This window comes from Ailuropoda melanoleuca, chromosome 16, assembly GCF_002007445.2.
Source record: "Ailuropoda melanoleuca isolate Jingjing chromosome 16, ASM200744v2, whole genome shotgun sequence".
Classification (NCBI taxonomy): Eukaryota; Metazoa; Chordata; class Mammalia; order Carnivora; family Ursidae; genus Ailuropoda; species Ailuropoda melanoleuca.
In genome coordinates this window covers 84,533,206-84,557,071 of record NC_048233.1, presented here as the reverse complement: position 1 = coordinate 84,557,071, position 23,866 = coordinate 84,533,206, and the positions used below count along the sequence as shown (strand labels likewise).

At 54.5% G+C, this 23,866-nt stretch overlaps 3 protein-coding genes across 5 annotated transcripts; 2 read left to right on the top strand and 1 right to left on the bottom strand.

Moving 5' to 3' along the window:
* Positions 1-8: 8 nt before the first annotated feature.
* C16H11orf68 (chromosome 16 C11orf68 homolog) lies at positions 9-2,008 on the top strand. 2 transcript variants are annotated; one of them, XM_011221558.3, is made up of 2 exons: positions 9-319; positions 603-2,008. In XM_011221558.3, exon 2 carries the CDS (start codon positions 604-606, stop codon positions 1,357-1,359), a length of 756 nt encoding a protein of 251 aa, XP_011219860.1. In that variant the 5' UTR covers positions 9-319; position 603; the 3' UTR covers positions 1,360-2,008. The 2 variants fall into 2 exon arrangements, with proteins under 2 accessions (XP_011219860.1, XP_011219859.1); XM_011221557.3 differs by having other exon boundaries at positions 600-2,008.
* A 12,740-nt stretch (positions 2,009-14,748) lies between these two features.
* Positions 14,749-20,630, top strand: FOSL1 (FOS like 1, AP-1 transcription factor subunit). 2 transcript variants are annotated; one of them, XM_002916625.4, is made up of 4 exons: positions 14,749-15,003; positions 17,010-17,207; positions 18,943-19,050; positions 19,467-20,629. In XM_002916625.4, exons 1-4 carry the CDS (start codon positions 14,914-14,916, stop codon positions 19,884-19,886), a joined length of 816 nt encoding a protein of 271 aa, XP_002916671.1. In that variant the 5' UTR covers positions 14,749-14,913; the 3' UTR covers positions 19,887-20,629. The 2 variants fall into 2 exon arrangements, with proteins under 2 accessions (XP_002916671.1, XP_034501469.1); XM_034645578.1 differs by lacking the exon at positions 14,749-15,003 and adding an exon at positions 15,011-16,177 and having other exon boundaries at positions 19,467-20,630.
* Positions 20,631-21,154: 524 nt separating this feature from the next.
* On the bottom strand, positions 21,155-22,402 carry CCDC85B (coiled-coil domain containing 85B). Its single transcript, XM_002916626.4, has one exon. The coding sequence runs from the start codon at positions 22,004-22,006 to the stop codon at positions 21,398-21,400; it is 609 nt and encodes a 202-aa protein (XP_002916672.1). The 5' UTR covers positions 22,007-22,402; the 3' UTR covers positions 21,155-21,397.
* Between the last annotated feature and the right edge of the window lie 1,464 nt (positions 22,403-23,866).

The following is a 23,866-nucleotide window of genomic DNA, read 5'->3' as shown; positions in this document are numbered from 1 at the left end:
CGGGGCCCGAGGCTGGCGCTCTCGTAGGCTCTAACAATCCTAGGTTCCAGTCCGGCCACCGCCCCATTGGCCTTGGACCGGTCACTGCCTTTTCTGAGCATCAGTGTGGTCGTCTTCAAGTGGGCCCGACAGCACCAGCCTCGGGGGTCTGGCCCTACTGGGCCTGCCTCGATGCTGCGCGAACGTGCGCTGCTTTGCCTCGCTCGGTTAAATCCCAACGCTCGGGATTCTGGCAGGGCCAGGAGGTGTAGCTGGGCTGGTTTCTCCCACACCTGAATTCACATCTCGGCCTTGTCACTCATTGCAGCTGTGACCTTGGGTAAGTCACTTCTCTCTGAGCTTCAGTTTTCTGGTCTGTAAATCGGGAGAGTGATAATGAGATAAGCAACAACTTTTATGCAGCGCATATTCCACCTTCGGCCTTTAATGCTCAGCAGCTCTAGGGGACCGGAACAATTGTTGACCGCGGTAAAGATGAGGCAACTGAGGCACGGGGCGATAAGTCTTGCCCAAGGCCACAGAGCTCATTGGCTGCACCTGGTAGGGCCCAGCAAACTATAGATCTGTCCTGGACCTGCCCTGACTCGGTTCCTTCACAGCAGGATGGAGCCAGGTGAAGACATGGAGGAGGAAGACTCTCCAGGCGGCCGTGAGGATGGCTTCACTGCTGAGCACCTGGCCGCAGAGGCCATGGCAGCTGACATGGACCCCTGGCTAGTGTTTGATGCCCGCACCACACCTGCTGCCGAGCTGGATGCCTGGTTGGCCAAGTACCCACCATCCCAAGTTACTCGCTATGGGGACCCTGGCTCACCCAACTCTGAGCCTGTGGGCTGGATTGCAGCGTATGGGCAGGGCTATGTCCCCAACTCGGGCGATGTGCAGGGCCTGCAGGCAGCCTGGGAGGCTCTGCAGACCAGTGGGCGGCCCATCACACCGAGTACCCTGCGCCAGCTGGCCATCACCCATCATGTGCTCTCTGGCAAGTGGCTGATCCACCTGGCACCTGGCTTCAAGCTGGACCACGCCTGGGCTGGCATTGCTCGGGCTGTGGTGGAGGGCCGGCTTCAGGTGGCCAAGGTGAGCCCACGGGCCAGGGAGGGTGGGCGCCAAGTCATCTGTGTTTACACAGATGACTTCACGGACCGCTTGGGTGTACTGGAGGCGGATGCGGCCATCCGTGCAGCAGGCATTAAGTGCCTGCTCACCTACAAGCCTGACGTCTACACCTACCTGGGCATCTACCGGGCCAACCGCTGGCATCTCTGCCCCACTCTCTATGAGAGCCGTTTTCAGCTGGGGGGCAGTACCCGCGGCTCCCGTGTGCTGGACCGCGCCAACAATGTGGAACTGACCTAGTGTGGCCAACTGGGGGATACCACCTTCTGCCCCCCTCCCCCCACTCCCTGCTAGGGATGGATCCTCCTGTCTTCCTCCTCTTTGTCCCATGGAGTTTGAGCCCCCTAGCTCTGAGGACTAGGTCAACTGGGAACTGCCTGCATCTTCGATCCCTTTGAACTCTTGCCCTCTGTCCAGGGCTAACTCAAGTCCCCACCAGCTGGAGGCTCTGGCTCCCTGAGGGCCGGACCCTCAGCCTCTCCTTTTCACTGCTGCTCCCCTCTGTCATCCAGGACCACAGGCTGGGTACAGATTCCCAGGAGGAGAGCCTTCCTTGGCCACCCTCATCCCCAACTGTACCTCCCTTTCCTCCCGAATCGTTTCCTTCTCCTCCCTCACAAGAGAGAAAAATTAGTGCTTCCAGTCCCTCTTGGAGCCTTCACAGTCCAGGGGGCAAAGGCCCTGCAGGCCTAAGCATGCTATTTTGTTAGGGGGGAGGGAGTGATTGTATCCACTCAGCCCTTGGCAGGGAGAGGGGATGCCAGGGCCACGGACATGGGGCCTGCCCCTCCCTGCCACCTCATACAGCCTGCACCATCTTCTTCCTTCCTTCACTACCTTGACATGTGCCTGCTCCTGGCATTTCAATAAAACCCAATTTGGGTCTGTGTCTTGAGTGTTTTTTAAAATATTGTGTTGGTGGTTACCTGCTTTGGTCTCTGGAGAGAGGCAGGGCTAGGAGAGACTGCTTCTCTGCCCTAAGTGGGCACCCCTAACTGCCCCCAGTAATAAGATTCACCTCACTGCCAAGGCTGGGAACCTGTGAGAGCCTCTGCAAAGCCAGTCCTGCTGCTTCTCCATCCCAGGAATCAGAATCGGTTTCTCAGTGGTTTCCCATAAATCTAGGGGCCTGACCCAGCAAAGTCTGAGGGGCTACTGCTAGCCCGCAGGGTGTATTTGTGTCAGTTAGAGAAAGGTACCGTCTTGGCCCTGGCATTTCTAGGTTAGGGAATACGATCTGGTGAGCAGAGGACGGGCTAGATTCCGACGGCCTGGGTTGGACATCCTTATGCAGTAAACAACCTGCGCGACCATAAGGAACTCCGGCAGCTCTGGCATTTCGACTCACTTCTCCCAACCTGGCTGTCCTGGGCCACCGGACAGTTTGCAAAGCTTCCATATGTCTTATTTAAGTCTCACAACTTGCTTGGGAGATGTTGGTCCCGTTGTGTGGTCAAAGAAATGGAGGCCAAGAAGGAAAAGGAGTTCTCTCAGGGTCGTGCAGTGAGTTGAGCAGAGTAGGACGTAACACCCTGGCCCCTGCGTCCTCCTCAGACTGTTACCCAGGGCCTCACCCACCGTGAGTTCTTCACAACCCACAAGGCACATTCACTCACAAGATCGTGGGCAGCGCTGCTCTGGGAGCCTGGCTCCAACACCCCCAGCCCCGTGCCTAGCCCCGGCCTTGGCTGGAGGCCAGGGTTTCTGGCAAGGAGCCCCTTGGGCCGCTGCTCTCGTGCCATGCCGGAGCTGACTCAGCCTCCAGCAGCCTCACCAAATTGGAATTTGGAGCAGGGGAGCGGAGATGCCACTTGGCTGACTGGGTGGAAGTGGGTGAGTCATGAGATGCTGGCTCAGCCCCCTCCCCAGCTTCCTCCTCACCCCAAGTTTCCCCAGGGCTGAGTTCCCTCAGCCCAGCCCTGGGAAGTCCCAGAGCTAGGTGGTCTCCGACTTGGAGCCCATTGCCCTGCCTCCCTCAGACAAGCCGTGCTTTGCACTTGACCAAACTGGGCCAAGGCTTGGGGGGGGATCCTGCCAGGCCCTGATGGGTCCCACAAAGCAGCCCAGGTGGTATCAACAGCACCTGATTCTCCTTTCCTAACGAAGCATTTCACACTTCCTCTCTCTTCCATCCTCATGGCCCTACCTTAGCCCAGTCCTCTCTCCCCCAAATCACTGCAGCTTGCCTCTTCTGCCCCATTCCCTCCCATCGACCCCGTCTAGCCCCCCACAGCCAGCTCTCCTGCATAGCTACCCATGCCCCTCTCCTACTCAAAGCCCTTCCACGGTTCCCCATAGCCTGCAATATAGAGTCCACTCTCCTGAGGCGGACATGACCTTAGTTAGACCCCTGCCAAGCCCCAGCTTCCCTCAGGTGCCCCTTCCTGCCTGTGCTCACCCCACTGGAACCAACGGGCACTTCCTTCACCGCTTGGCATGCAGCCCTGGGCCTCAGGCCTTTCCTGCTTGAACACCTGTCATTCAGCAAGGATCAGGGGGTTACTTATGTAATCACTCGACGGATGCCTATCTCCCGCTGGTCTCTAAACCACATGCCCAGACTGTGGGGCTTAGTAGCAAGAACGTCTGAGTCTCAGCCCTGTCACAAGAGCCTAGCACAGTGCTTGGCCAGAGCAAACTCTCCATAAGTTAAACTCTGAATCCAAGTTTCCGTCCGAATCCAGCCCCTGCCTGTTCCTCCGGACTCCTCTCCTTCACTCTCTGCTTTACCCTTCTTGTTCCAGAAGTATGAGCTGCCTGGTGTTTCCTTGCATGCATGCTGTCCTTTCTCACTTTTGTGCCTTGCTCATGCTGTCACCTCCATTTGGTGTGCCTGACCCTCACGTGCTTTCCTGGCTGAACACCCCTCACACCTACCAGCCCATCCTCCCAGAGATTCTCCTTCCCCATTCATCTGCACCCCAGGATCCACACTGTGGCTCTCATCTGCGTGTCTGGGGCCCCCTGCAAGGACAGTGGCTCCACTTATCCCACAGGGTGTCTTCAGGGTCCAGCATAGGACCTGGCCTAGCACAAGTGCCAAATAAACGTTATTGAATAAATGAGTGATTGAATGAAAGTCACTCTCTGTCTCCAGGCCTGTTTCCTCATTCTGTTCATAACAAAAGCCAGGCACTGTGCTGTTTCCCTCCATCATTGAAGTCTCACCTGGCTCTGTTATTATTGCCATTTTGCAGAAGAGGAAACTGAGGCCCAAAGAGGTTCAATAATTGGGTCCAGGTTACAAAGCCGTAAGAGGCAGAGCCAAGATTTGAATCCGGGTCATCCAATCCCAGAGCGCCTGACGGCATCGTCGAGCCCCCACAGTAGGAAAGTGCTGTTGGAGTGAGGGGCTGCAGAGATAAATAAGCCCCAGCGAGGACTTAGGATCTGATTTGTAAAGCACACAATTTGGGTCCCAGGACTGCCGGGGAGAACAGACTGGGCCAAGACTCATTCCCATTTTACTGACGGAGAAACTGAGATCCAGAAAGTACAGTGACTAAGCCTACCTGAGCAGGAAGGCTCTCCCAGGCTTATGGTAAGGAATGCTTCCCTACCAGGCCAGGGGCTCGCCAAGATTCACCCCCTCAGGCTGTCAGGGGAGTCTGCCCTGTTTGGAGTAAGGAAACAACCCAGGCCCACGGTGGCCTAGGCAAAGTAAATTTGGACAAGCCCCTATGCTCATCCCTCTTTTATAAAACCACATAAAAGATGACTGCGGCCAGGGAACGGAGACCCCACACCCACAATCTACCCCCTCCCACTCACGTGGCCTGTGAACCCCTAAACTCCAGGAAGGAGGCTCGAGAGGGGCTGGTCAGGGAATGGGGTGAATATCTACACGACCCCTGATTTCAGCTGGGGCTAGGGGCTGAGCCAGGGAAGACAAGAAACAGCTGAGCTGGGAGAAAGTTTCAGCCAGGGCTTTGGTGAGGTTTTGGGGATTTTCCCAGCCGGGCAACTGCACCCCACTCCCGCCCACTGGGAGGGGCCCTGGCAGGGACGAGGCTTGGGTCACACAGCTGATTCATCCTGGGAGGGAAACTCCCCACTTCTCTGACGCGCATCCCCCAGACACTGAGGGGGTAACCTGAGGGCGCACAGCCCAGAAACCCACTGAACCCATTTTTCCTTGATTATTGGCTTTCCAGCAGGGCATGAAACCCACCCCCCCCGGTCTGGACAGAGGGTCAGAGTCAGGCAGTGGGGCAGGCATGGGGGCATCTTCCCAGGGAATGAACTCAGAGACGGGAACCAAAGCAATGGCCAGACATGAGGTGCCTCTGGTCCCCTCCCCTCACCCATTTGTTTAGTTGAGGATGCGAACGGGCACATGATCTAGTCCGTATCTGGCGCTCCTCCAAGCAGTGTGCGTGCATTACTGCATTTAGGTCCTCACAGCCCTCATTTTACTGAGGAGGGAACTGCAGCCAGAAGAGGTGAAGTAACTTGGCCATGGTCAAGGCTAGAAACACTCTGGCAGCCTCCACAAATCCCCAAAGTGCTCGTACACACCTCTGTGTGTGGCGGGGAGCTGTGTCCCTGGTCACTGCAGTTCTGGCTCCTGGCAACTCTAGAGGAGAGACATGTCACCCACTGGCCCTGGCTCCTCCCAGGCTAAAAAGAGAAAGCTTGTCCTGCGGGGGGGAAAAATCAGCCAAACCCCCAGAGGCCAGGAGAGGGCAGAGAAGCATTCCCGCCAAAATCTTCTTCTCTTAGGGCTTTGACTCCTTTCCAAACCCCCATCCTTTCCTCTGGAGACAGAGCCTCCCTTTCCGGTCTGCCAGCCTCCCTCCCCTCCCCGCTGCCAACATACACACTCACGCGGGAACACACAGACGCTGGTGTGCATGCTGAAAGCCCAGTCCCCTGCCCCTCGGCCCGGCGGGCTGGGGTCCCACCAGGTGTTGGAGGGGCCCTGAGAGTTGTGGCTTTATGAGGCATGGCCAAAGGCCCTCCACAGGCAAGTTCTGCCCCATCTGGCTCCCACTCACAGGCTGCATGACTCACCCCCTTGCCCCCCATGACTCAGTTTACATGGGTGCCCAGAGGTCCTCCCAGCGAGGGTGGGGTGGTTTATTGGCCCAGCCTAGGCCTGCCAGCCTTTTATCCCAGGTTAAGGGTTTCATCCCCCTCCTGGCCCGGAGCAGGAGCGGCACCCTGGAGCCCAGGGGTGGAGGTAAGCCTCAGGTCCGGGACAGTGGGGAGAGCCCAAGAACTGGGTGCAGGGCCTCACTCAGTCTGCAGGGAGCCAGAGCTGCTCCAAGAAACCTAAGGGGCTAGGCTGAGTTGGCAGAGCCGTCCTGAGCACTGACAGCAGGACCCTCGATGCCCTCCATGCAGAGGGAATGGTCCACATGGCACAAAACTCTATGGCAAGAATATGCTAACACTTACTGAGCCCTTCTGCAGGAAACCAGTCCTGTGCTAAGTGCCGTCCACACCTTATCTCATTTATTCCCCCAGCAACCCTGAAAAACAGGTACAATCATTATATTATTTTCACGATGAGGAACTGAGGCATAGAGAAGTTAAGAGAACGGCCCGGATCACACAGCCAGAAAGTGGCTGAGCTGGGGCCCCAACCCAGGCCACCTGACTCCAGAACTCTTGTGGTTATCCTTTGCTGCTTCCCTAAGCTGTGCTGGTTGGAGCAGGGGTGAGGGACACGGGGGTCGGCTCTGCCCCTCCCCCAGGTGACTCTCCAGTGAAACCTCTGGTTTTAGGGCTCACAGAGTGTAGATTACTCACCTACAAGAAGAGAAAACTGAGGCTCCCAGAGGAAAAGGGACCGGCCTGAGGTTGCAGAACCCATCAGAGATGCAGGCGGCTGGGACCATGTCTTTGATACTCTCCAGTATGTCCTGGGCTGGAGAGGTGGCTGGTGGGGGAGCGAACCCCAGGACAAGAGTGGGGACATGTTAGCTCTGTCCCTGACTCCTGCTTAATCCAGCCCCTTTCCTTCTCTGGAGCCTCAGGGTCCTCATCTGCCTCCTGGGGACAGGACTGCCATCGTAGCAGGGGGGCATGAGCCTCAAAGGACAACAGGGAGACAGGCACCTGTGCACGCTCAGTGGGCATCTGGGGAACGGGTAGAGTGATACCCTGGCCCTGGAAACAGCAGCCCAGCCCCCCTCGTACCTCATCCTCTTCCTCACCTGGGGCCCACCATGTGAGTCCCTCTGACCTTGAGAGCCTGGAGGGCCAGGCCCAGAAGACCTTCCCACGAGGAACTCCAGCCCCCTCTTCCCCAGATTCCAGCCTCAGCGAACTGGGCAACTGGGCGCAGGTCGCTTCCCTGTTCAAACACCACTCAGGAGTCCCCTGGTCTCCCAGCCCAAGTGAAATTCCTCAGCGGGGCATTCAAGGACCCTGGCTTAGGCCTCGCTCTGCCCACCCTCCTAGCTCACAGCCTAACACACATTCCACCACTTGCTCTGGACCTCGGCATCCCCAGGCCTCCCCTCTCTCCACCCCCCAGGCCCTTGTGCCCACCGACTTCAACCCCAGAAACAGCTCCCCCAACCTCAAATTCTCCTCTGCCGGAAAGCCTGTCCTCCCCCAGTGGGAAAGAATCCTTCCTTCCTGGGGGCTCCTGGGGTGCCCCAGTGCTCTCCAGCTCCTGCCACCAGCACTGTGGACCCACTGCCAGGGCTGTTTTCCTCAGTGTCTGATCACCTCTCTGCTGCTGTAACTGCCCTGGGGCCAAGACCAAGTCTTTCATCATCCCTGCCTCCCCCACAGCTGGCTCCATTCAACTTTATATTCAGTTAACTCAGGAGAATGGATATAGAAACTGGTCCAGCATGCAATGGGATTGGACTCAGCCATCAAAAGCAGTGAACTACTGTTCACAATGGTGAGAGACAGAAGACAGACACTCAAGAGCTCACACTGCAGGCCTCCACTGGTGTGAAAGTCCCGAAGAAAAAAAGACCGAACTGATCTGTGGCAATAGGACGAAGATAAATGACGTCCTGGGCGAGGGGGAGCAAATGACTGCAAAGAGGCAGGAGAGAACTTTCGGGGGGGGAGGAAACATTCTATATTTTGACTAGAAGGTGCTCACACAGGTGTCTAAAATGGTCAAACAACTGACCAATACATGTTATTGAATGTATAATATAGTTCAACGAAGCAGGTTTTTTTTTTTTTAATGGGGCAGATCTATATAATATTTGGTGGAAGGATTTCCAAGATACAAGAAAACAAAACAGCAAGGAGAAAACAGGCCTCAGAGCAGACTACCTTTTGGGTAAAAAGATACACGAGAAGGTGGTCCCACCAGAGTGTAGTTTTCACCGTGTACCCTGTGTGGCTTCTGGATCTGGAAGCATGTAAATGTATTACCTAGTTGAAAGAGAAAAGCAACGAAAAATTTAAACATAGAAAACAAAGTAAAAAATAAAGATCATGTTTTAAAGTAATTTAAGGGGCACCTGGGTGGCTCAGTCGGTTGAGCATCTGCCTTCGGGTCAGGTCATGATCTCGGGGGTCCTGGAATCCACCTGCATTGGCCTACATCAGCCTTCCTTGCTTCCTTGGGCTCCCTGCTTAGCAGGGAGTCTGCTTCTCCTGCTCCCTCTGCCCCTCCCCCCACTCCTGCTCTCGCTCTCTCTCAAATAAATAAATAAAATCTTTAAAAAAATAAAATAAAAAAATAACCTAAAATAATATCTATAAAATCCCCCAAACACAAAATATTTAAAAAATTTTAAATACAAAATATTTCAAATTTTTTCAGAGCAGGTTAAAAAGAAAGTAATCCTGCAGAGTCCTATAGGACCATATCACACAAGGAATTTAACCTAGGTTAGGGACTCATTGAAGTCCTCCTGAGGAAGTGGTGGGGAAACTGAGATCTACAGGATGAGAGAGGATTGGCCAGGCTGGGGAGGGATGAGGAAGTGCATCCTGGGCCCAGGGAACGGCCTGTGCGAAGGTGAGATGCTGAGTTCAGCAGCAAGTCTGGGGCACATAGAGTAAGTGGGTAGAGCCTAGGCAGGCAGCCTACCTCTGGAAGGGCCCGGAATGCCATGCTAAGGATTCTGGCCAGTTTCAACGGGCAGACTAACAAGGCAGTGAAGAGCTCGGGCTCCGGAGATGGACACATAGGTTCAAATCCTGGCTCTGCCATTTCCTCACTGTGCGGCTTTTCTCAAGTTGCTTAACTTCTCTGGGCCGCCATTCCCTAATCTGTAAAATGGGTGTAATATTATTATCTATCTCTACAGGATTGTTGTGGGGATTAATAAATTACTTTAAGGGGGCGCCTGGGTGGTTCAGTCATTAAGCGTCTGCCTTCGGCTCAGGGCATGATCCCAGGTCCCTGGGATTGAGTCCTGCATTGGGCTCCCTGCTCAGCTGGGAGCCTGCTTCTTCCTCTCCCACTCCCCCTGATTGTGTTCCCCCTCTCGCTGGCTGTCTCTCTCTCCGTCAAATAAATAAATAAAATCTTTTTAAAAATTTAAAAAAATAAATAAATTATTCTCAACAGTTCGTAAGAGCTCAGTGAGTGTGAGCCCCGAGCATTATCCTCACGGCCCTCCAAGCCCTACAATCAACCTAAAAGAACAGCAGGTATGTGAGGCACCCACACCACTCCTTTCCAGGCCTCAGTCCTCCTGCGTAGCAACTCAAAAGCTGCCAGACCTCAGAAGGGTCCAACTCTGAGACTGAAATGGTCAGAATTTTAAAAGATTCCCTCAGGCTGCAGGTGGGAAATGGAGAGGAAGGAGCCGAGTTGGAAGCTGTGGAGAGCGTCCGGGAGACGGAGGATGGGGCCAGGACCCAGGGAAAGAAATGTTGGTTGAAGTGAACTAAAATGTCACCACCAGGTGGGGGGGGTGGCTGGAACACTTATCCACTGCTGGTGGCAGGTAAAATGGTACAACCACTCAGAAGCACTGTTGGAGAAAATCAAAGGCAAACGTCCATGTACCCTGTGACCCAGGAATTCCACCCCTGGGCACTTATCCTGGAGAAGTGAGGGCAATCGGCTACCAAAGGACACATCCATATATACGAAGCTCAAGAACAGGCAAAAGTCATCGATGATGCTAGAAGTCAGAATAGCGGTACCCGCGGGTGGGGAGTGGTGATTGAGGGGGGCCACGAGGAGCTTGGGAGTTACTAGAAACGTTCTCTATCGTGATGAGGGCAGTAGCTACACAGATTTACATACATGTAACATGTTGGATGAGCGCACCTCACTAGATGTATATTGAACTCAAATTTAGCCAGGAACCTAAATATAAGAACCAAAATTATAAAACAATTAGAAGAAAACGTAGGGGTAAATGCCCAAATTTGGTAATGGATTCATAGCTCTGACACTGGAAGAGTGAGCAACAAAAGAAAAAGCAGAAATTGGACTTCATAAACATTTTAAAAACTTCTGTGCATCAAAGGACGTTATGAAAAATGTGAAAAGACAACCTACAGAATGGGAGAAAATATCTGCAGATCATATTTTGGATAAGGGTTTGATAGCCAGAATATATGAAGAACTTGTATAATTCAACAACCACAAAAAACAACCCAATTAGGGGCGCCTGGCTGGCTCGGTCAATAGAACATGGGACTCTTAATCTCAGAGTTGTGAGTTCAAGTTCCACGTTGGGCATGGAGCCAACTTAAAAAAAAAACTAAAAATGGGCAAAGGACTCGAATAGATATTTGTCCCTGAAATACATATAAATAGCAAAAAAGCACATGAAAAGATATTCATCAAGAAACATGATTGGTTATTAAGGAAATGCAAATTAAAACACAATGAGATACCATGCCACACCCTCTAGGATGTTTTCCATTTCAAAAATGGAAATCATAAATGTTGGCAAGGATCTGGGCAAATTAGAACCCTTACACGCTGCCAGTAGGAATGTAAAATGGTACAACCACTTTGTAAAACCGTCTGGCAGTTCTTCACAAGGTCAAACAGAGAATTACCAGATAAGCCAGCAATTCTACTCTTAGGTACATACCCAAGATAAATGAAACATATGTCCACACAAAAACTTGCACACAAATGTCTATAGCAGCCTAAGTCATCATACCCCAAAAGGAGAAACATTCAAATACCCATCAACATATGAATAAATAGTGGTATATCCATACAATAGAATATTATTCAGCAGGAAAAAGAACAGAGTATTGCTACACACTACAACATTATAGAGCCTGGAAAACGTGATGCTAAGTGAAACCAGCTACGGAAGGCCACATATTGTATGATTCCATTTATATGAAATGTACAAAATAGGCAAATCCATAGCGACAGAAAGAGGATTTGTGGTTCCCATAGATGGGATTGGGGGTGATTTCTTCATGGGAATGGGATGATTTTCTGGGATAATAAAAGAATTTTGAAAACTAGAGAGAAGTGGTTGTACAACATTATGAATGCACAAAATTCTATTGAAGTCTACACTTTAAAATGGTTAATTGTATGTTGTGTAAATTTCAACCGCATTTATAAAATAAACAAACTTCGATTTAAAAAGTGAATGGAGGGGTGCCTGGGTGGTTCAGTGGGTTAAGCGTCCAACTCTTGGTTTCAGTTCAGGTCATGATCTCAGGGTCCCAGGATGGAGCTCGAGTAAGGCTCCACGCTCAGTGGGAAGTCAGCTTGAGGATTTCTCCCCCTCTCCCTCTGCCCCTCCCAATCTCTCTCTCTCTCTTTCAAATAAATAAATACATCTTTAAAAAAATAAAAAGTAGGGGCGCCTGGGTGGCACAGCGGTTAAGCGTCTGCCTTCAGCTCAGGGCGTGATCCCGGCGTTACGGGATCGAGCCCCATCAGGCTCTTCTGCTATGAGCCTGCTTCTTCCTCTCCCACTCCTCCTGCTTGTGTTCCCTCTCTCACTGGCTGTCTCTATCTCTGTCGAAAAAATAAATAAAATCTAAAAAAAAAATAAAAAGTGAATGGAAAATGAAACACATAGACATCACCTCCAATATGCTGGGGGCACTGATAGAACTTGCTGTGTGCCAAGCACACTCACCCATCGCCTCCTTTTGCCTCACTGCAGCCCCAAGTGCTGGACATTCTCTGGGGCTCAGAGAGGGGAAGAGACTGAGCCAGGCTCACACAGGGTGCCATGGGACAGTGCCCTGGTTTCTCAGACCTCTGGGCTCTCAGACTCCTGCAATCACAGTGGCCCCTTGGGAATTTCGCCTGGCCTCCCTGGGTGGGAGCGGGTGAGGTCAGGGGCCAGGAACGTTTCTGCAGCCGTGAAGCAGGAGTTAGTGACTGAGGAGCTTGGAATGTGCTGCCTCTGAAAGGACCTCCTTGTGGCTCCACCAACGGTTAGAGCAGGAAGGGACTTTCAGAACCATGTAATCACACACCACACACACACACACACACACACACACACACACACGGATTTGAGACCTGAGCCCCTGCTCAGTCACTGCCCCAGGATGCTGGGGGAGTGGGGCAGGGTGGTGTTTCTGGATCAGATGGATGTTTGCAGTCAAAGCTGACCTGTGTCAGCCCTCACGTGTGCCACCATCTGGCCACCTTTGTCACCTTGACCCATCCAACTTGGGCTCAGCCAAAGAGTTCAAACATCAGTTAGTGTGTGTGCTGCATGATTGCCTAAACATGTGACCAGAACTCCAAGGGCTCCCACTTCTGGAGCTTTCTATTAACATGTGTATTTGTTTTTATTTGTCAAGTTCTTACTATATGCCAGGCTAAACATGTGATATTATTTTATTCCTATTCTCTAACAACCCTGAGCCGTAGTTATCATTATGTGTCCATTTGACAGAGGAGGACACAGAGGCTCTGAGAGATCGTGTGTCTCATCTCGGTATACAGCTGGTGAGCAGCCTAACCAGAGTTCAAACTCCAGAACCCAGAGCTGTCTGATTCCAGCATTCATGTTCTTTTCCATGGATCACACTGCCTCGAATCTCTCTCTCCCTCTGTCTTTCTCACCTCTACATTTCTCATTCTGGTAAATGGCTGTTGGTTTCTTTTCTTTTTAGAGAAAGACAAGCACTGGGTAAGAACAAGGGCAAGGGAGACGCACCAAGCTGGCAACCAGCTTCCGAGTGCACAGCACTTTCTAGCTTACAAAGCGCGTTCACGTTTATGATCTCATTTCATCCTATAGCAACCCCATGAGGTCAGCAGGAGGCTCAATTATTCCCATCGGGACTGGGACTCAAAGGGAAGGTGACCCACCCAAGGTCAGAGACAGAAGATGGTAGCTCTGGGACTGAACGCCCAGGGCCAAGCTGGCCTTCTGTCTCTGAATCCTGAGTGCATCCACAGACCCCTGGCTTCAGTCCCCAAGGAGGGCAGCCCAGGACCCTGCTTCTCCCGAACTCTTCCTTCTCTGAGGACAAAACTGGAGCTAACCAAATGGAGGTAGCAGTGGAAAGCAGGAGAGCCCAACTCGCTTTCTGTATCTGTGTGACACTGGCAGCCCCTTACTCTCGCCTTAGTTTTCCCATCTGCAGCATGGGAGGAAGCAGAGAAGCTTTGGGGTGGTCCTCTTAGCACTGACATCCTGCACCTGTGAAAAAGTGTCTGGGAGGGCTTTGGGCAATCTGGCCTGAGCGTGGGGTTGGAGCTCCCACAGCCCTGATTTGGGAACCTGCTTCAGCCACCCGCTTAGTGATATAAGGCACTTCATTTCAACATCCCTTGGCCTTAGTTTCCCCATCTGTAAAATGGGGATGACGATGGTACCTACTCCCCAGGGTTGTTGGCCTTGGTTGCTGAAATTTGGCCCCAGCCTCATATTCATACAGATCTTTGACATAATCTCCAAATAAGGCTGGTGGCCACACAGCCCCCAAAGAGCGGTGACAGTATTTAAAGAGGATGGCATTAATCAGACCACAAGACAACTGTGTCCCACTGCAAGCTCTGCAGGCTCTTAACCGCGTATAGAGGCTCTGAACTAAAACTTGTTATAAATTCTGATATTATCCTATGAGTAGCGCGATCATGTTGCCTTGTATTTGCGGGTAGTTCAAACCATTAACTTGCTCATTGTAAACATTTAAAATATACCACCCTTTTGGTAAGCCTGGTTTATCATTTATCCACTTTTTAGTATACCTGAACCTTAAAACGATGCCAGCAGGTGTGAAGCGTCGAATGGCAAGAGCGCAGATCCTAGCATGAAGTAAGCACCCGGTAAATAAATAATGGCCACCACAGTCACATTTATAACCCACTTTACTATTTCCAGACCCCTTTCTCATTCTTCATTCCGACCTCGCACGCGCTGCAAGGCGTGATTCCTTCGTCCCATCTGACGGATGCAAAAACTGAGGCCAACCCAGGCGGTGAGTGGGCTCCGGGGCCTGCGCCCGGCAGCGGGAAGGCGGGCCCAAAGCCTGGGCTCGCGAGCGGGGTGGGGCGGGGCGCCCAGCCGCTTACAGGTGCATAAATCCGCGGGGGAATCCTCGGCTCCACCTGGGCGCGGCGAGGAAATTGCACCATGTATGGGCAACTACGTCAGAGGGGGCAGACCCGCCGCTGCCGCGGGGGACGCCAGGTCAGTCCCTTTCCCCACGAAAAGGCGGCTCCCGGACTGTAGGAGGCGTGGACAAATTCAGTGCGGACTGGCAAAAGGCGGCGCGTCTGGGGAGGTGGAGCCCTGAGGTGTCCAGCGCCGTTGAAAATCGCCCGCTCCCCCCGCTCCCAATCGAAGTGGTTCAGCCCGAGAACTTTTCATTCATAAAAAGAAAAGACTCGGCGAGGAGCAAGTGAGTCAGAACCGAAGCCGGCGACGCGGACCCCACAAAGCAGCCAGCCAGGGCATGTTCCGAGACTTTGGGGAACCCGGACCGAGCTCCGGGGCCGGCGGTGCGTACGGCGGCCCGGCGCAGCCCCCCACTTCAGGCCAGCAGGTGAGAGGGACCCGACGCCTGGGGTTCCCGGGTGGACAGCGCCTGGGACGCTGCGGTCGGCTCCGCACACTCTGGGATTGGGTCCGGGAACAGGAGTAGGGACTGGATCTGGGGCCGTGGCCGTGGCCGTGGCCGTGGCCGCGGATGCTGCCCATTCTCCACCGTCTAGACGCACATTTCCCCCACAGCCCTGGGGAACGCGCGGCGGGCGCACAAAGATCTGCGAACGTCCCCTCTCGCTCGCCCCTTTTTCCTTCGCTGTCTACTGTGTATCTGTCCCGCCGTCTCTGTTACCTTCTTTCTTTCCTCCCGTCCACGACTAATTTCTTTGTCCTGTCTGCGTTAGAAGGGCGCCCCTTAGTCCAGGATTAGTCCCAGCTCGGACAGGATCAGAGGGTGTCTGATCCAACGCGAACTTAATTCCCGGGATCCGGGATCTGGGCTGAGGCCGAGAAGTCCCCATATAGGAGGGAGGCGGGATCCAGCGGCAGGCTAGCCCCGACAGACTGGGAATCCTCAGCACAGTCTGTGACCGTCTGTGTATCCGTTTGTCTGTCCCTTTCTACCCTGTCGCCAAGTACATATCGCCTTCTTGGCGCAGTGGAGCCTGGTGGGCCCCGGGATACTGGTTCTCGACCCCTTTACAGGCTGGGGACGGTGGAGACTGCGAGATGCCGGGACGCGCGGGCTCTTGGCACCGGGCAGCTCCCGTGCCCCCGACTCTCTCGGCACCGAACGGCGCCCCGCTGCAGGTTGGGGGGACTTGGGTGGCTGCAGGTGCCCATTTCCTGTCGAGGGGCAGCGCGCACGTGTCGCTAGGGGAGGGAAGGAGCGGCGTCCGTTCCGCCGAGTCACAGCAGCCGAGTCACGGTGGCTGACTCACCCAGGGCGCCCCTCCCTTCCTGGCCCGGAGCGGCCCGGGCCCGGACTACCTCAGGAGCGGGAGATGCCGCCGGCGGTGCCTGGGTCCCGGAACTGGGGTCACTGGGCCACTGGGCCCGCAGCGCTGGGCCAGGGACACCGCTGTCTGGACTTGCCTGGGCTTGCGGCCCGCTTCCCGGAGGCCTGGGTGCCAGGGCCCAGCCCCAAGGCTTGAACCCAGTTCTCCTCCCCAACACTGAATCCCCATCTCAACTCCTTTCTCAGATTTCTGGAGGAAAGAAAATCTTGGCAGGTAATACATGGAACGCATACAGTGCAGCCCTCATGGTTTGGGGAGGTTTCTACCACCTTAACTGTATTTCACAGAATCTAAGAATTCACTGATTTGAAAACCCATTATTTTGTGCCACTAAATGTTTCTAAAGTTGCCAAGTGAACTGTGATTTCAGAGCTACTAAAGGGCATCTCTTAGCATCAATGAAATGCCATAATCCTCACCTATGACAATATTAAAAACAAGGAAACTGAGGCACATGGAGGTTAAATAACCTACCCAGAGTCATAGGCAGTAAGTGGCTGAGCTAAGAGCTCACTGGGACAGCCCACACCCAGGGCACCTGTGCACTGGACACCAGCCGCTCACCAAGCCCTGTCACACACACTCTCTCACCGGATTCTCACGGCCAGCCTTGGAGATAGGAGCTGGAATTCTCCTCTTTGTGCAGATGGGATTCAGGCAGAGTACAGGAGTATGCCTGGGCCCAGACTCCACTTCCCACTTACTGGCTATGTGTCTACGGACTACTTTTTTCCTGTCTGAAAATGAAGACACTGTTGAGCAAATTAGATGAGTCAGTATTTGTAAAATGGTTGGGACAGTGCCTGGAATTCGTACTTTAGAAGTATTAGTTCTGATAGGGAGATGAAGGCACAACAGGGTTATGAGACTTGCCCAAAGTCACACAGCTCATAAGCAGGGATTTGTCACCAGGTCAGTGTCTCTGTCAAGGTGTCTCTGGGAACCAGCAGCTGCATTGAGGGTGGATGGCAGTGTGGCTTCTGTCCAGGGGAAGCCCTCAGTCTACACAAACCTCACCCTTGGCTCTCCATTTCTTGTCCCTCAGAAGTTCCACCCCGTGCCGAGCATCCACGCTGTGAGTGGCAGCCAGGAGCTACAGTGGATGGTGCAGCCTCACTTCCTGGGACCCAGCAGTTACCCCAGGCCTCTGGCCTACTCCCAGTACAGCCCCCCGCAGCCCCGGCCAGGCGTCATCCGGGCCCTAGGGCCACATCCAGGGGTGCATCGCCGGCCCTGTGAACAGGTAAGTAGCAGGGGCATCACACGGGTTCTGATGCCCACGGGGGTGCTGAGGTGCAGATGACAAGTTCTTGGCCAAAAGAACACAGGCCTAGAACAGGGGGACGTGGTGGGGTAGGGCCCCCAGGAGTGGTGACTCCTGGCCAAGGCAGAAAGTAACAGGAGTCCCTGGGGTGATCCAGAGGGCTGCTTCTAGATCAGGGAGAGCTTTCTGGAGCTGGAGGTATATTAGCCCAGAAGGATGGGTAGGATTTGCATAGATAGAGATGAAGGAAAAGACATTCCAAGTAGAGGGGATGGCAGGAGCAAGAATGGAGGTGGAGGTGAGAACATGTAAAGTGTACATGTGGAAAGCTGGGTGGGCGGTAGCGGGTCTCCACCTGCTGACATGTATGGTGATGGTGAGTGTGCACTGTCTATGTGGCTGGGGAGAGAACAGAAAGGGGAGGGTTCCCTGCAGCTACTCTCTAGGTCTAAGTTTCCCTATTCTCATTTAATCTTTACAAAAAGCCTCTGGGGAATGCACTCTGGTTTTCTCCATTTTACAGCTGGGAAATGAAGGCACACAGAGGTAGTCACTTGCCCAGATCACCCAAGTAGTGAGCAATGAAACAGGTCTTTCCAATTCTAAAGTGAGATCCTACCATCAAGCCACACTATCTCATCCAGACCCAACAGAGGCTCGAACCACAGTGAGCTGGGAACTCTTGGCTCCCCAACCAGGGCTCCTGCTTTCACAGTGCTAAAAAAAAAAAAAAGAAGTCCTTACCAAAATAAATAAGAGATAGAGGGTCTTTAAGGGAGTGGCTCCTCCTTCATTTTGGTATATGTGACTGTAATGGAGTGAGGCTGGCCCATTAAGGAGCTTGTCCTGACATCAGGGTAGAAGATGAGGAAAGAGGTCAGGATCTTGGGAAGATGTGCAGTTAGACAGGCCTTTATGACCAACTGGAGAAGAGGACCAGGCTGTGAGCCCCACAGACAGACTCCTGGACTTCTTCAGCCCTGTCCTGAGGGGGGCTCTTTGTTTCTGGGACTCCTAGACTGGGGCTGTGAGCTCTAAGTGGGGTTCTTTTGGGGAGGTGGTCTCTGTCAGCAGGCCTCTCAATGTTGAATAGAGTGAGTGGATTTTAATTTCTGCTCTGGGACCATAAACGAGTTATTCATCCTCTCCCGGCTTCAGTTCCTTACATGGAAAGCTGGGTTAAGAATCTGTGTAAAGCTCTTAGCCAGCATGTAATAGGTTCCTAATAAAAAATGACTTAGTGGCAACACTCATTAACCCCTTCTAGCGCTCACAACCTCTGGGGAAGAGGACACTTGGTTATCAAGAGATTGAAAAGAATGAGCGTCCTTTGAGAAGGAGTGGCTGGGCCCCAGGGGTTCAGAGTAAGAAAGGCCACTTCTGGCTGGGCAATGAGAGAAGGCTTCCTGGAAGCGCCCATCTCGGTTGAGTCCTGAGAGATGATGGGGTGGGGGGGTTGAGGTTTGAGGAGTGTGTGTGGCGGGCATTCTGAGAGAGGAATCAGAGGAGGCAAAAGCTGGGTGAGGGGGAAATCTGATTAATTCAATCTTATTAAAGCGTGAGTGCAGGGAACCGGTCGCGGTGGAGTGTGGTCCCTGAAGCACAGGGCACTGTCACGCCCTCCGCCAGGGTCCTCGCACTGGGCCACCGCACAATGCCAGTGCCGGGCAACCAGGGCCCAGAGTCTACCTCACTACTCCCTCTACCCGTCCAGATCAGCCCGGAGGAGGAGGAGCGCCGTCGAGTGAGGCGTGAGCGGAATAAGCTGGCCGCGGCCAAGTGCAGGAACCGGAGGAAGGAACTGACCGACTTCCTACAGGCGGTGAGCACCGGCCGGCGCGGAGGGTGTCCAGGCCCTGGTCCACCGAACCTCAGAGGGGCGCGGCTCCCCTGAGCCTGCGGGGCCCCAGAGGGCGGCCGTATACGAAGTCCCCTTCCCCCAGGCTCCCGTCGGAGGAGCAGTCCTTCCGAGAAAACGACGAGGAAAAAGCGATTAAAAATTAGTTACAGCGCGTCTCACTCCCAGCAAAGCAGAGCAGAGTTAAAGCTTCGGCGGACAACCTCCCTCTAAGATGCTCCCGGGCCTGATGGGAGTCGAGCCCATTTTCTCCCAAGGGCTCATGGGAGTTGTAGTCCAGACTCGCTGGAGACCCACCCCCACCCCCCAACTAACAGCACCTCCGGAGGCTACACGGTATTCAGCCCTCATCTTCTAACTCCTCTCCTAACACTCCACAGGAGACTGACAAACTGGAGGACGAGAAATCCAGTCTGCAACGAGAGATTGAGGAGCTGCAGAAGCAGAAGGAGCGCCTGGAGCTGGTCCTTGAAGCCCACCGCCCCATCTGCAAAATCCCGGAAGGGGCCACGGAGAGCGACACTGGCGGCACGGGCGGTACCAGCAGCACCAGCAGCCCACCAGCCCCCTCCCGCCCTGTACCTTGTATCTCTCTTTCCTCGGGGCCTGTGCTTGAACCCGAAGCATTGCACACCCCGACGCTCATGACCACACCCTCCCTGACTCCTTTCACCCCTAGTCCCGTCTTCACCTACCCCAGCACCCCTGAGCCCTGCTCCTCAGCCCATCGCAGGAGTAGCAGCAGCAGCGGGGACCCATCCTCTGACCCTCTCGGCTCCCCCACACTCCTTGCCTTATGAGGCACCCCAGCCTCCCTACCTGCGGGTGCCACTCTAGCCAATGTCTCCCCACCCATTGGTCCAGCTGGCCTGGACCATATCCCATGCCCATCCCCAGCAGGCTCTTCTCCATCCCTCCAGATGAGACTGAACGTATTTTGCCTCCTAGTAGAGCCAGCTTGGGGCCACCAAAGCTGCCCACTGTTTTTCCAGAGCTGGCTTCTCTAGCACAATTTGCACTAAATCAGAAACAAAATATTTCCCATTTGTGCAAGGGAACTCGTGGCGACCAAAAAGGACTTTGTAGATCCCTAGAGGTCCTCTAGAGCCCTAAGCCCCTCCAGACCACACCTATAGTCTTCATCACCCTCTTCCTGTGATCCACCCAATCCTACTTGGACCGAAGGTGATGCCCAATCACCAGCCTAGAACACTAACTCACCCAGCCCCACACTGCCAGCAGCACCAAGTGATTGAACCAGGGCATTCTGCTGGCCTCTCCTGAATGGTAGGAGAGTGCCAGAGGCTTCTGTGATGAGCTGACCTGCAGCCCCCCAGCTCTGAGGAGACTTTAGCTCCAGGGAATCCAAGCCTCCACAAGGAAGGCAGCTGCTATTTATTTTCCTACAGAGAGTATTTTTATACAAACCTGCCAAAATGGAATAAAAGGCTCGAAGTTCTGGCCTGGTCTCATTGAACCCAGAAGCGAAAGGGAGAACATTTGGAACCAGAAGCCCTAGGCTCCGGTCTCAGCTCTATGGACTTAACTGCATGAGTTTGGACAAATTATTTTATATTTCTGGACCTCAGTTGTCTTATCTGACGAATGAGGTTACATCTGCTCTGCCTCGTCTCCAGGACTGAGAGGAGGAATAGAGTGCTGTTGGGTGCAAGCCAAAAGGATTATCATCTTCCTCCTGATGGGGGCCCACAGCGCTCCTGCGTGGGCCACAGGAGGGCGCTGTTATGCCCCTTCCAGCCTCGGGGGAGGCCGCTGAGTGGGTTCTAGGCCCCCAACACCTGCTTCCTGCCCCATTGTCTTGGACAGGAAGGAGCCGGGAAGGGAGCTGGAGCCACTTCAGGGACCGGATCACGGCCTGTCCCGAGGCCTAATGGGGGGAGCCAGGGGCCTAACACGGTCCCACATCCCGCCCCAGGCTTGAGGTGGTCGGGGAGTCAGCCACCTTAGACCTGCAGCCCCTCCGGATGTGAAAGGTACCCTGTCTTAACGTCCCCGCCCTCGTCCCCACCCCGGCGAGTCCCAAACAGACGCTGCCCAGGCCACGGGCTCTGCTTCCGTTCCAGTTTATTAGCCCCCACCCCGCCCCGAGCAAGTCCCTCCGCTCCAGCCTCCAGTCCCCCTGCTGCCCCACCGAGGAGAGCGAGGGGCCCTCCTTAGTGCCAGAGTTTCCAAATCCATGCCCGCGGCCCCTCGTGCGCAGGCGGGACGGCGTCCAGGTCCCGAGGTCCACCGCAGTCCCGGTGCTTGGGAAGCAGTCTGGTCGGGCGTCGACGTGAAGGAAGCTGAGCCCTCAGTCATCTGGGGAGCAGGCTAGGGGCAATTGATCCGGACTGCCCACGCTGCCGGTGCTGGAGCTTCCATCGCCCAAGTCGCGGGGCCCGCAGGGGGGCAAGGCGAGCTCGGGTGTCGGCCCGGTGCTTGAGCCCCCAGCGCCGCCGGGGCCGCCCCGGGGGCCCCACTCCTCGCCCAGAGCCAGGCAGAGCTCCTTAAGCGCCAGGTTCTCCCGCAGCAGCTCCTCCTGGCGGCCCTCAAGCTCGGCCAGCTTCTGCCAACAACCGCCCAAGTCCTCGCGCACGGCTCGGGATGCTTGGGTCCCGAAGAGCTGCCACTGGCGCGCGGCGCGCCGCCCGCGCTGGCGCTCCGAGTCCAGGAAGCAGCAGAGGTCGCGCAGCTCACGGTTCTCGGCCTGTAAGCGCCGGTTGAGCTGCTTGAGCTCGCGGATCTCGCCCAGGTGACCCTGCAGCTGCCGATTCACCTCCTGCATGAGGCGGCCGCGCTGCACCAGAGCCGCCAGGCGCGCCGCCTCCTCCCGCCGCAGGCGCCGCACCAGCTCTTCCTTGCCCAGCGCCGCCATCTCCTCGTCCGTCAGCTCCTCCAGGCCGCCCGCCTCGCCCTCCATGGCTGCTCAGGCGTCTGGAGCATCGCCTGCCCGCCGCCGCGGCCCAGGAGCCCACGTCGAGCTCTGCGCGCTCAGGGTCGGGCTCCCGCTCCGCGGGCGGCAGGCTGTGGCAGTGTAGCGTAGGCTGCAGCAGCCGCCCGGGGGTGGGCACGCGGCGGGGCGCGCGCCGGGGCGGGGCCGTATGACGTTAAGGAAGGACAGCCAATCCAGGGAAAGATCCCCGGAAAAGGGCGGGACTTGATCGCGGACTACAGAGAAAGAGAGCGCCCCTTCCCCGCCCACTCCAGACCGCGGAGTTACTGACCGCGTTGGACCCTGGGTCCCAGCGCCACCATCCTCCGCGACAGGTAACCCCAAACTAGGTGCTCCGTACTTCCCAGTTCCAGAGTTCCTCAAGCTCTCGCCTAGGCCTCTCAGCTCCCGAGAACCAAGACTCCGGTGTCGGCCACCGACTCTCATGCCCAGCCCCCGACGGAACCCTGGCGGATCTCGTTTCCTAGCTTAACTCTCGCTCAACTTTCCTAGCCTAGTTATGCTCGAGAGTCTCGGCCCACTGAACATCGCTCCCAGCTCTTCGGAACCTTGAGTCCAAACGTGTCTGACTCACCATCAGCCTACCCTTTCATGGAACGTTTCCTGCCCGGGGTGGGGAGGCGCATACAGGGATTCGTTTGTTCAATAAAATTTTATTGTGTGCAAAGCCCTGGCAGAAATAAACTCGACTAAGATTCTGATCCTGTCCTCAAAGGGGTCGTAATTTATTTTTTAAAAGGTTTTATTTATTTATTTGAGAGAGAGAGAAAGAGTGCACGAGCGTGGGTGGGGAAGAGGGAGAGGCAGACTCCCCGTTGAGCAGGCAGCCCCATGCGGAGTTCAATCCCAGGACCCTGGGATCATGACCTGAGCCTAAGGCAGACGCTTAACCCACTCAGCCACCCAGGTGCCCAAGGGGGTTATAATTTAGTGGGGGAGACAGGCTGTGTTAAACCAGAAGTAAACGGGGGAGGGGCATGGTCTGAAGGATCTCCACCCCCCGTAAAAAAAGGTTTCCCCAAAGAGGTGGTAATCTGAGCGGCCCCGAAAAATGCATAGGACTTTGCTAAGTAAAGAGAAAGCTATTTCAGGGAGCAGGAATAGCGTGGTGAAAGACACTGGGGGCCTAGCTATTTTAAGATCGGAGAGAGTAGCTCCATGTTTTCGAAAGGTAGTTGTGTGGAGAAAATGGTAAAGTGAGGGAGAGAAGCAACAAAGGTAGTTGGCTGGAGCGTTGCCACGGGCCAGTAGGATTTTAAGCAGGGGAGTAACATTTTAAAATACGCGTTAAAAAATTATTCAGTCTGCTCAGTGAGGGATGGACCATGGGGAAGAGATGTAGGCAGGGAGATTAGTAAGAACACTGTCAATGGGCAAAGTAGAGCTATGCAGAAGGACTGGGCTGGGACAGTGCCAGTAGGGGTGGAGAGGACAAAACATCCTAGAAATATTCAGAAGGCAAATCAGAACTGAATGTGAGAAGTGAGGACTCTGGGAGAAAGCCCAGGATTCTGGCACGAGAACTGGGTGAATGTTGGGACTGTCACTGAGATAGGAATGCAGGAAAGAAACAGATTGGAAAGAGGGCTGTCTAGCTTTTGAGGGGCCTGTAGGGTAGACAGCATAGAAAGACGAGCAGATAGGCAGCCCTCCTGATGTGGACTTCCAGCCAGAGCTCTGAGCTGCAGAGTAAGAGAGGTCATTAGTGCGGGGATGGGGGGTTAAAACCATGGGAACAGGTGCCCTATGCCCAGAAGAGGTGTTCAGCCTCAGGATGGACTGAAAGGCTCCCAGCAAGGACCCTTGGAAGTTAGGTCAGACATTTTT

Bases quoted from the DNA above. Each gene is read 5' to 3' on its own strand.
- C16H11orf68 (XM_011221558.3), top strand. From the start codon at position 604: ATGGAGCCAGGTGAAGACATGGAGGAGGAAGACTCTCCAGGCGGCCGT.
- FOSL1 (XM_002916625.4), top strand. From the start codon at position 14,914: ATGTTCCGAGACTTTGGGGAACCCGGACCGAGCTCCGGGGCCGGCGGT. The intron at 15,004-17,009 runs GTGAGAGGGACC...CTTGTCCCTCAG, and splicing joins CCCCCACTTCAGGCCAGCAG to AAGTTCCACCCCGTGCCGAG. The intron at 19,051-19,466 runs GTGAGCACCGGC...AACACTCCACAG, and splicing joins TGACCGACTTCCTACAGGCG to GAGACTGACAAACTGGAGGA.
- CCDC85B (XM_002916626.4), bottom strand. From the start codon at position 22,006: ATGGAGGGCGAGGCGGGCGGCCTGGAGGAGCTGACGGACGAGGAGATG.